General features: G+C 39.1%; 2 protein-coding genes across 4 annotated transcripts in view; one reads left to right on the top strand and one right to left on the bottom strand.

The window, feature by feature from the left end:
• Nucleotides 1–3,346, top strand: part of COL6A6 (collagen type VI alpha 6 chain) — a 140,369-nt gene extending 137,023 nt beyond the window's left edge. For both annotated transcript variants that reach the window (XM_032332854.1, XM_032332863.1), the window contains exon 37: nucleotides 1,340–3,346. In XM_032332854.1, the coding sequence (XP_032188745.1) occupies nucleotides 1,340–1,550 (211 nt within the window). In that variant the 3' untranslated portion in view covers nucleotides 1,551–3,346. The remainder of the gene's footprint in view (nucleotides 1–1,339) is intronic.
• Nucleotides 3,347–4,899: 1,553 nt separating this feature from the next.
• PIK3R4 (phosphoinositide-3-kinase regulatory subunit 4) overlaps nucleotides 4,900–12,106 on the bottom strand; it is a 78,234-nt gene continuing 71,027 nt past the window's right edge. For both annotated transcript variants that reach the window (XM_032332892.1, XM_032332884.1), the window contains exons 16-20: nucleotides 10,571–10,702; nucleotides 7,289–7,389; nucleotides 6,659–6,747; nucleotides 6,255–6,363; nucleotides 4,900–5,466 (exon numbers count right to left, since the gene is read on the bottom strand). In XM_032332892.1, coding sequence (XP_032188783.1) covers nucleotides 5,296–5,466; nucleotides 6,255–6,363; nucleotides 6,659–6,747; nucleotides 7,289–7,389; nucleotides 10,571–10,702 — 602 coding nt within the window. In that variant the 3' untranslated portion in view covers nucleotides 4,900–5,295. The remainder of the gene's footprint in view (nucleotides 5,467–6,254; nucleotides 6,364–6,658; nucleotides 6,748–7,288; nucleotides 7,390–10,570; nucleotides 10,703–12,106) is intronic.

The raw sequence follows: 12,106 nt of genomic DNA on the forward strand, positions 1-12,106 counted from the left end.
CTTAGTATCAGAATGTTGGGTTATAGTCTCAGTTCTGTCCCTGATATTCACCTCTATGTGCAGTCAGTTTCCTCATCTGTAACCAACAGAGCACCGTGGTAATTAGTCTAGGGGATTTCGAATGTTGCTCACAACATAGGTTGTCTTTATTACCGTTTTACACCTGAAGACACAAGAATCACTCTAGTTAAGTGGTTTGCTCAGAGCTGCTCTCAGCCAGTAAGTAGTGCAGCTGGAATAGAAGAACGTTTATGGACCTAAAGGTCTTTCTACCACCTCCCTGTAAAATAAGGTTGTCTGAAATGGCTCCCTTCCTGCGCTAATATGGTAACCACTAGCTTTCAATTAAATGAAATTATAAATTCAGTTCCTCAGTCACACTAACCATATTTCAAGTGCTCAGTAGATGTGGCTCAATATATGTGGCTAGTGACTGCCATACTGGCCAGTGAATTATAGGACATTTCCAACAGCACAGTTTTATTGGATAAGGTTAGGACTTCCCATCAGTACTTGGCTTCTATGATTCCTTGACCTGTCAATCTGGCATTCTGGCCTCCCAGAGTCTGACCCCAGCTGTCCTTTACAGTTGACAGACTCTTTATGTGCCTGCCAGACTGAGCGTTACCTCTATGTCCCCTACTATACATAACCTAGTGCTTTTCCACAGAGTTAACATATGGATAGATGGACAGACAGAAGGAAGAATGGATGGGTGGGAGGGAGAAAGGAAAGAAGGAAGTGGAATTCATTCATGTTTTCATTAGATAATTGTGTTTTTTTGTCTTTTTTTATTATGTTCAGTTAGCCAATATCATTACTTTTTGATGTAGTGTTCAACAATTCATAAATGTTTATTGAGTATCTACTATATGCTCTTCTAAGATTCTTGGGATTACTATGATTACCAGGTATGGTCTTGTGAAATTTTCTGTCTGGGAGGGTAGAATAGAGAACAGATCACAAAGAGGTTTATAAGTAAATAAAAGTTCGGACAGTGATATGTTGTGAAACAAACATATTGTGCTGAGAAAACTATAGCTGTAGCAGTCTCTAATGAGGTGTACTATTTGACCTCTGACCTGAATAATCAAAGCCAACCATATGAAGTTCTGGGTAGAACATGTTCCATAAAGAGGGAACTTTGCTGTTAAAATGATTTTGCATATTCTCACAAGATGTCTTATGTCACAGTCTCAGCTTCTGGTATTTCTGCACAGTGTATATCTAGGAAAGATGCAGCAAGGAATGAGGACAACAGGAGGACAGAATTAATATAGTCTATTGAAGTTGAAATGGCATTTATCTTTTGTGATGTTTCTCTTCTTTCTTTGCACAGCTTTGTTCCTGGACCACATAAAACTGCCCTCAAAGATGATGTATTACAGAAGGCAAAGTTTTTTCAAGATAAAAAATACCTTCCAAGAGTAGCAAGAGGCAGCAGTGATGATATTATTCGAAATCTTACCAGAAACACATTCCATATCTTTAAAAATGGAAAAAAGGTGATAAAAACTGCTCCAAAACAATATGATAAAGGAAGTGCTTGAAGAATTTAGCCTAAGGAAGCATGGTAAGACTGTGGATTTAAGTAACTAAATTCATTGCCATAACTATCGGAAACTTTTATTTGGATATCCACAAGTCCAATCTGGAGGGCTGGACAAAACACAGGTTGTAGATTACTGGGCAATTTAACCCTTTGCACTCATTGGTATTAAGATGGATCTTGTCCATTTCTTGGAGCACATCTCATAATTCCAACACCCTGATAAATTCAAGAACTCTTATCATTAAAAGATGGAAGAATGAAAGAAGTGTTCTGCAAAGTACAATGGAGATATAATCTGAAGGTAAATTTTACATAGTATATACATGAGCCAGTGCTAATTCTTTTAATTGCAGGTCTCTGTTCAGTCCACTTTCTGCAAACCAAGCTTCCATTCTCTACTTAATACAGTTTAATGCTCATGTTTAACCCAAGGTTAATGTTTTGAAAGACTTCAACATTTCCATTTACAAACTGATGCTTATATGTCATAATTTTGATAATCTGGCTTTCCATGATACCATTTAAAGACATCACTGACTCTGTGGAGTGGCCAGCTTTCTGATAGGCTTGTGTTGGAAGGTTTCTTCCCACTTTCTGCAGTTGTTTGCTAGGACAGGTAAAAAGCAGAGAATAATGTTCTCTGCTCCAACTCCTCCTTAACTCACTGAGAAACTTGTTAATTCCCCTCAAACATAAATAATTGCTTTTTAGATAGAAGTTCCTTCACTATATAGGGCCTCCTGCCTGGCCATTTTGATGGACTTTTATTATTTACCATTGTTAAATATATTATTTTTTACTAATCCATACATTCTTTAGACATGGAGAGTAAAGACAACTGGTCATAGGTGAAGCTGAGTTGCTTTCACCCATAAGATAGCTATTTAGTCAGTAGTAAGCAGTACCAAATAGGACTGACTGAGATCTAAGTAGCTTTAAAGGCATATTGACTTTGGAAAAGATTAAGTTGTTAATGTTTTAATCCACAAATCCATTTGGAATTGCAGAGATGTAAAGAGATGCACAGAGATCAAAGTAAGTTGAAGAAAGGTCTTCCGAATGCCTAGCCTCCAATAGCATTCTGACAGCTTGCTCCCTCAACCCCTCCATCTAGATCACTAATTCTTAGTCTTATGATGGGCTAGTATTTTCAACAACTAAAGACCAAATTCACATTATTTAATTTATTTTAACAATGTTTGGACCTTACCTCATATTCTCAGAGCTGGCTCCAGAGTTGGTAGCAATGGCCCTGCTTGGTAGAATGTCACTCTCTGCAAGGAGGGACACCCTGCCTGAATGCATGGAGCAGATGGCTAGTGACTCCTAAGATGAGTAGGTGATTTTCTTTTCTAGATCTCTCTTCATAAATGCTAGGAAAGAAAGACCATCCCCACTGTGTTTTAAAACACTTCTGCCATCCTTACTCAGGCAATTCCAATAGTTAGCTCCCAATGACATATTCATACTCAGGAAACAGATGAATAGAGCACATCAATTTTATTCATATCCTAAGCGGTGCTTAGGAGTTCAGGAAAACTTCATGTTTCATGTAGAGGAAAATGATGAGCAATATTTAAGAAGTATTTTAATAAAAGGGATTTTTCTGGTTAACTTCGGATTAAGCAAAAATTCCTCCTGCTTACTGCTAGCAATACTTTAAAAATGTATTTGTCTATTTTCTCTGCATTGATAAAGTACACCAAAAATTTTTGCCCTTGGTAATTGAGATTATTTAGCATTTGGGGTCTTTTTTTTTTTTTTTTAAGGTTTTACTTATTTACTTGACAGAGATCACAAGTAGAGAGGCAGGCAGAGAGAGAGAAGAGGAAGCAGGCTCCCCTCGGAGCAGAGAGCCTGATGTGGGGCTCCATCCCAGGACCCTGGGATCATGACCAGAGCCGAAGGCAGAGGCTTTAACCCACTGAGCCACTCAGGCGCCCCTGGTGATCTTTTTAATCCTTAATAGATGAAGGGTCTGAAACATACTGTAAATATACTAAGTTCCTTTTTTGAAATCTCTAATATTAGCATTTCCCATGATTTATCTCTTTCTCTAAAGGAAAAAAACAGCAAAAATGTGAATATAAATTAACTAAACACCTGTTTAAACCAAGAATCACATAAATAGGCAGTGGTGCTTCCTGGTTGAAACATGTAAATTAATTGACTATAAGGGACATGCCTATTACCTCATCAGTAAGTTAGGAGTCAAGCATGTTTAAAAAAAAAAAAGTTAAAAAAGATGCAACTCAACAGAGCCTTAGATTGTAATACTCAGTAACAATTCAACCAAGTGCCCCCCTTTTCTAAAAGGGGGAGTTTAAGTGGGAAGAGGAATGGATGGCAGGAAGATAAGGGGAAAAAAGGATCACATCTCCACTGGCCCACTCCCATTTTTTTCCTCTCTGCATGTTTGTCAGTTATGTGGCTTTGCTAATGGCTCCAGGCTTAATGCCTTTCTAAGGTCAAAGGTTTGTCACAAACAGGTGACCTCCAACCTCTGCAGACATGAAATCTGACTTAATAGCTAGAAATCTGGATATATGGTCTTAACAGACACGAAGGAAAGCAGAAGCAATGTAACAGGACAATGTCAAATTTGCAAATCCTTCAGTTCCACTAGCTATCTAGCCTTGTCAAGGTCCAGACTCCAAACTCAGGCCTTTGAGAATGACAGGGTTTTCTGATGAGCTTAGACAGGTAAACAAAAACTAAGTGCACTGAACTGTAAAGACAGACCTGTGCACTGCAAACTGTCATGTACCATAATGGAATCATATAATTACAGAAAATTAAATTTGAATATTTAAGTACTGTTTTCCCCAGAGTCAGATTATCTACTTAACTCTTTGGTTTATAGACTCAAGTAACTAATTTAAAAATGAAGCATTTTAATACCATAAACCCTTCAGCAAATGGATGACAATTAAATGTGAAGAGACAATTAGATTCATGTACAAATAATAATTGATAAGCCTGAAGGGTTTATTTTTGTGGGGAAGGCCAATTTGTCTTAATTTAAAAGTATAGAGGTTTGGCATGTTTTTAACAGCTTAGTTAACTGACACTGGATAAAAGCAAGTGGAATGGCTAAGGAGAGACATTTTTCAAGGGTCGATACACAGATCAGTTCTAGCGTTAATCAGGCAGACTGTAAATCAGGAAGAAAGATATAAAGCAGAAAGAACAATATTGAAAGTCCAGAAATGTGGGCATAAGACTTACTTCTGACACAGATTCTTTGTGACACTGAGTCCATTTCTTCAGAACAAATATTGCTGAAAAGTTTACTATTCTGCTCAGGTTTACTGTTTAAAACAGCAAAAAAACAAAAACAAAAAAACTTAAGATGCTTGAATACAGTTTATTAGCTGGTTTGAATAGCACTTTTAATAGCAAAAATGTGTTTACACTGTTAATAGCTTACAACCACTTTTTTCAATACAAAGTAAACTTAGGTCATGTAAGTCTTAGCATTTTAAATTCTTCACCTCTGTGACCTATACAATAAAAAGTCCCAGATACTGTTGTCTGGCTGATTCCTGCAGAGATATGCATGAGCATATTAGTCCAGTGCAAATTCCCTAACCACCTTGGATGGGATCTCTTTAATAATGAAATAGTAAATATACAGACACGATTTTGAAAAGGAATCTCACTTCTGTCCTCTAAAAATACCTTTCCTCTCAAGTTACAGTATACATATAACTTTATTACAAATTTTACAAACCACTAGTTTTTCATTTCCACACCTTAACAATCCCATCTCTAGATGCAGTAACAATGAAGCCCTGCGTTGTCTGAAAGGTGGCCACATCTGTGATGATGTCGTGGTGTCCCACAGGCAGAGATTCTGGGCCCCTCCGAGGGGTGTCATCACTTGGTCCCACCTTCTGCTTATTCTGAATCTCCTGTTTAATGGTTAGAAGTCAGGGAGAATGCCAGAAGTTAAAAGCCTGTACCACATTGTACCTCTTATCAATATTGTTGCTTCTGGGACAGGTTGTTGTCGTTAAAGCTAAAACTTTCTGTGAGGTAGTCATCCTTTCACAAATACACTGAGTAAAAGAGTCCAAAATGATACTGTTTTCCACAAGTAGGCCACTTACAAATATGTACAAATTATTGGCCTGTTTATAAATTTTCTGTATTACCTTCTGCCACCATCAGAAGAAAAAAGAGAAAGCCTATAATAAAGGGGTATAAATGACCAGGATATGGACGCAAATACTTATCTGTCATCAAGGAAGCTTTCATTCATTTACTGAGCACCTTCTAGGACCCAGGCACTTGCAGATTCATTATCTCACATGAAGTTTTTGCCCAACTCAAGAACATAAGCTTTGGAGTTCCAAAAGCCAGGTCTGAACCCCAGCTCTTCTGCCTAATACCTGGATGATCTTAGACAAGTTACTTCATGGTGCTTAACTTTATTTGTAGAATGAAAGTAATAAAGGTACTTTCTTGTAAAGATTGAGCAAGTGTATAAAGTGCTTACTTCCAACTGTGTACTTATGTGTGTGCCTTTAATATGTTTATTATACCTTCATAAAAGTGAATTTCAAAAAAAAAAAAAAACCACACAGAAAAAAAAAAAAAAGAAAAGAAAGAAAAGAAACATCTCTCTTAAATACTGCCACTCTTGGCCGAAGTCATTTTTGTGCCTACAGAAGCTGAAAGAAAACAAGACTGCTTGTACCTGGACAACTTCAGTGCCTTCAATTATTTTCCTATAGTAGGACACAGACGAAGAACTAGTACTTCCTGCAACAACATAGGACCTCTCTGGGTAAGCCAGGTCCCAAAACCTAGAGAGACAAAACGAATGTTGATCATATCTAGAGATGAGGAGGAATTAATGATCATTAACTTATATTCATCAACACATAACTTGTTTTTTTTTTATTAGGAAAAGAGATTTTTCCTAGAATAGCATAAAATTAGGGATAAATGAAGTATTAATAGCTATTCCTGCAAGATGTGAAGGATAAACATTACCAACATTGATAACACCCTAACATTAACCAGACTATCCAACCACATATTATCCTTATTATCTCTCTCAAGTGTTACATAGTAAGTATCCTTTATCAGATATTGTACCTTATTTTCATGTCTGAGCCAGCTGTTAGAAGGATGGGATTTCCATCTGCAGGACTACAATAGATACCGTGGACACTGTGAGGAGAGGGCTTTAAAAAGAAAGAAATAGGAAGCAAATTAAAGATACCAGTGTTGGCATTTCTAGAAACAAGTCAACTGACAGTAGCTTTCCAGGCTTCTGATTAACTGAAGAAATCAGAGACCACTTATGTATATCTTCTATAGGTCTTTCTTTGGGATCTTAAATTGCATTTGCTTTGTATCATTCTGAATAAAGAGGCAAAATCTCTTCAGCCTCTTAACATTTTTTATTTGGGAGGACTCCAACTAAAGGAGAACAAAACCTCTTTTCTACCTTTTGCCCCAGTGAAGTACTTGGGGTGGCAACCTGAAAAAAGTGTAGGTAAGAGGGTCACATTCCAATTACCCCAAATTTTTACTGGGGCTCCACAGAGATCTCACAAGCCTTATGGAGCTAGCAACCAAACCTCCCAGATGTTAGTAAGCCTGAGGAATGGGAAAGCCACCTGAGACTAATTTAAAACAACCACAAAGCCCAAGAGATACCAGGTTTGAGTGCCTGGGGTATGGGAAACTCGACTTGTCTTTAGAATAAAACTGGAGGCAAACCTGTAACTCAGAGAGTGGTGGTGCACTGCTAGCCCAGAGAGTGAATCTTCTGTCGCCAGTCTCCATGTCCCACATGGATACTTCATTGTTGCCCTGCACAGCTAAGGAAAACACGGGCCAGAACCATTACTCAGACCAGAGCACTATTCTCAGAGCTTCCACATCTTGGTAGATAATCCAAGTCAGCCTGTTATTCTTTCCATTTTTCTGATCCTGCAAAAAATCCTCACTCTACTTTTAAAGAATACTGTGACTCTGTCACCAGACTGTTTTAATAAACTGCCAGTAAATATTTACTGGTGTACAACACAGTGAAGAGAACTGTGGAGTAGAAAGATAAAGCCTAAACAGATTCTGCCCTCAAGAAACCTACAGTCTAGAAGTAGAGAAAAAAATATTTAAAGGATTAAGACAATGAGAGCAAAAAGAACTGAAGAATTCCACCTGAACTCAAGGAAAAGATCCAATCCGTTGGCAAGAACTGAGGTCACCTCATGGAGACATTTTCATTGGAACTAAAAGAACAAGTAGAGCTGGGCAGATACAGGTGGCATATAGGCAAATCATTTCAGGCACAAACAATGTTTTGTATTCTTTGGGAAAATGAGTAATTGGTGTGACTGAAGCACATCTGTGATAGGGAGGGATGGGAGATGAAGGCAGGATCAAAAAAGGAAAGTGTAGACCTGAGAAAGACATTATCCCTCAGTTGTTTTTGAGTTTGGGGCGGTGATGATGGTGACAATACTTCATTTCTTCATTGATATCTACTGAACCAACAATGTGTACTATGAACTTATCCCTGTCCTAGATGCTAAGGAAGAGGAGGCAAAAAAATGAAATGACAAAAAAAAAAAAAAAAAAATTCCCTGTTTTATGGAACTTACATTCTAATGGGGATAATAAACCAAAAAAATGCAAAGGCCCTGAATCAGGAGTGCGCTTAGTTCCAGGAGAAAGCCAGAAAGCCCCTGTGGCTGTGGTGACCTGAGCATGGGGGAGAGGCAGGAAAAGGCACAGGAGGCCTGGCCACATTCCATTTGCCACTCTAAGGCTAATCCATAGAGGCCACATCAACAGACCCTGTGTGTGCCCTCTGGCTTCTACGTGGGTTTGGCTGGTGGTAAACTAAAAGCCCCCTGAATATGTAGGTCCTAATCTCCAGAGACTATACATGTCAACTTATGTTGTATAGTGACTTTGTAGATATGATTAAATTAAGGGCCTCAAGATGGGATTCTCCTGGGTTGTCCAAGTGAGCCCTAAATGCAATCACAGTGTCCTTAGAAGAGGGAGGCTGACTTGACAGCAGAAAACAAAAGGACAATGGAGCAAGATGCTATGGTGGTGGCTCTGAAGATGGATGAAGGGGTCCACGAGCCAAGGCATACAGCTGCAGAAGCATGAAAAGGCAAGGGAATGGATTCTCCCCTAGACCCCACAGGGGTAATGTGGCCCTGCTGCCACCCTGAACTTGGCTCAGAAAAACTCATTTCAAATTTCTGGCCTCCAGAACTGTTAATGAATAAATGTTGTGTTGTTTTAAGCTACCAACTTTGTGGTAATTTATTATACCTAAGAATAAATGGTCATAGGGAACTAATATAGGCCTGTGGAAGCCATAGTAGGAGACCAAAGGGATAGACGAATGTCTCATCTCAGGGGGGCTGTGTCCCTCATGTCAAACTCCCTGCTCCTCTCAAGGTGGCCCTCTCTACTCAACTTCTCTGCAAACTCCAGTAACCATCCCGTCTCCGCCATCTTCTGATACCAGCCCCATTTCATTTTGCTTTTATGATCCCTCTAACCATACTTCCCTCAATAGTTCCTTTGAAAATAAATCCTCAAATTATCCTACCTTGGGTATGCCATCCGTTTCCTATTGGAACCCTGACTGATAAACAAAAGGTCAGAGAGGTAGCAGGGGCATATCCCCAAAAGGCATCTGGGCCATAGTAAGGAGTCTGGCTATAACTTGGAATGGGAAGGTACTGAACAGCAGAAAGAACAGTCTTAAGTAAGGATTAAAGCAGGGAGTTACAAGCATATTGTATTAATAGGGACAAGAGATTACAGTGGTTTGGAGAAGGGAGACAGTGAAGGAAATAGTAAAAATTGATCAGATTCTGAATGTATTTAAGGACCATACAAGATTGGCTAAAGGACTAGAAGGAAGCTGAGAGAGAAGAATCAAGGACAACACCAGGCTTCCTGAGCACCTCGAGTAAAAGAGCTGTCATTTACTTGGACAGTATGGTGGGAAGAACAGTTTTGTCTCAGGGTAAGGAAACCAGGTATTTGGTTTAGACATGTCAAATTTAAGGTGTCTATTAGATATCTTAGGGGGGATTTTAAGTAGCTATAAAACTGTGAATAAATGTGGTATTTAAAGCATGGAACTACACAATGTCATACAGCAAAGCCAGTGTAGAAGGAGAAGGAGTTAGGACCAAAGACTGAGCCCTGAGGCAGTGGAGCAGGTCAATTTTAAAAGAAGATGGGGAATCAGCTGCAAATCAATGAACACGAGAACCAAGAAAGTGATGTCCTTGAAGTCATGTAAGGAAAGTAGTTCAGAAAGAGGATACTGTAACTGACCAAAGGATGAGTCAAGTAAGAGGTGAGCAGATCAATGGCCATCAAATTTGGCAACACAAAGTCTTTGACAGCAGCAGCATATGAGAAGGGACCAAAGAGGCTAGATGCAAGACAACCAATGAGAAGACATAAGAACAGCAAGAGCTACTATTTACCAAGCACTGCACGTATGCCAGGCTGTGTGCTCTAGTGTTTTATCTCAAATTCTTAAAACTCTGCTAAGAAAGTATTTTTAACCACATTTTACAGATAAGGAAAGTAAATTTCAAAGACCTGCCAAGAATCCATACAAGAAAATCCAAATGCCCAGTGAGGGGAAGGATGGGAAGCGAAGCTTGCAAAAAACACAACAGAAACACATCAACAAGAAATGGCATCTGACAAGGATGAGTCAAGGTTTCTAACTCACATTTCTAAGATGGTGGTGGCAGCTTCAACAAAAATATGGGAGAAAGGAAACAAATGGAAGGTAATGGTACAATTAATGAGATCATTTTTAAGGATAATAAATATGAAATGACAGCAAGATAGCAGTGGTAGGAACTTCCATCATCAGAAACAGAACAAAATCAAGATTTGGTTCATACATGAAATAAAAACTCTAAGAATTTGAGTCTTGGCAGCAGCATATTATGCACTTCCAAAAACATCCCCCAACACCTGAAAGCCTGCCCTCCATTTTACCTGCAATCACCCAGGACTGGTACAGAGGATGCATGGAGAGGCGTCTGATTCGAGCCCTGGAAGGGTGACAGTGACTGGAAATTGGCAACTGGAACCTCATGTCCCAACAAGCCATAGTACCACTGCTTGTACCTTAAAGGAAAAGTCAAAAAGATTACCATATAATGATTAAAGTACACCAAGCTGCATTTATACAAATAAACAACACCACTAGCTTTGTGTGAATGTATTTTATTCATTCTTTGTTCTCATGAAGCTATCTCCCTGGAGTCACAAAGCACTTCTAGTTGTTAAATAAAGATATAAAATGAACATCAAAATGCTACTACATAATTGTGAAATAAATGAAGTTGAAAAAGAATAATTCATTAATTACACTGGTATTAACTGCCAAAGGCACACATAAAAAACAAAAGGTCAAGAGAAGAAATAAACTGCATTTGATAAGCCAAAATGTTCAGAATGCCTTAAATCACCAAAACCCGTGTTCTAGTGGCATTCAGTGATCACTTAACCAACCCACAGTGGCAGGAGCTTTATAGCTATCATCAAACTTCAATCATTTCCATGTGCCCTTTTCTCCAAAACATTCTGGAAACCGGTATCGATATCCAATCACAGCAGAAACTGGAGTGAGTACCTGTACATCTGCCCACAACAAACTCCACAGAGAAACCCCCCATCTCCAAAGAACACTGCCAACCCCAACACTGAACAGCTGGTCCTGACAGAGGCACAGAGCATATTCTTGGACTGGTCTCCAATTCCAATGGAGATACTGGGAGTGTGAAAAGGCAAAAGGGCAACAGGGTCCCTCTGAAACCTTGCCTCACTGCAGGACAATGGCTCAAACAGCCGAGGTAGTTTGGCTGCCCTCAAAGCTAATGAGAGCCATCTGACAGCCATCACTGCCATTTACTAAGCTACTCACAGAGTTTCATATCTACACATAGGCCTGGCATCACATCTTTCTGAACCCGTACAGTTTATTCCCACAAAAGGCAAACACAATGTATTCCATATAAACTATATAAAAAGACATAAAGGAAAGGGCAGATACTCAATGTCATAAATATAAGTTAGGGAATCTGGAAACCAAAATTCAAGCACAACAGATTATAATTCTTCAGAAAGTATGGCAAATGGGAAAAAGTGAGATGTGATACATTCTCAAGGGGCAGGTTCAAAGCCTTATGGGGGCAAAATGTGAAATTAAAATAGGAAAGCAGCCAGCAAGATAACATGGTACACCTTCAGCCTTTGAGAAAGGGAGGTAAGGAGGAATAATGGGGCAAGAAACTGCCATTTAGCTCTTCTCCAGTATGAGGCCCTGTGATAGATGCTTTTAATTCATTAAATCCTCAAAGCAGCCCTTGAAAGGATTAGCCCCATTTGAAGATGAGGGTCCTAAGACTCAGAGAAGCTATGCAGCTTGCCTGAGGTTACTGGAATTTGAAAACCAAGTCTGCACAAATTCAAATGCTCTCATCAAAAAAGCCTGCTGCTACTCTAGCAGGATAACAGAATGCCACCAAA

The sequence above is a fragment of the Mustela erminea genome, chromosome 1, assembly GCF_009829155.1.
Source record: "Mustela erminea isolate mMusErm1 chromosome 1, mMusErm1.Pri, whole genome shotgun sequence".
In the NCBI taxonomy this organism is placed as follows: domain Eukaryota; kingdom Metazoa; phylum Chordata; class Mammalia; order Carnivora; family Mustelidae; genus Mustela; species Mustela erminea.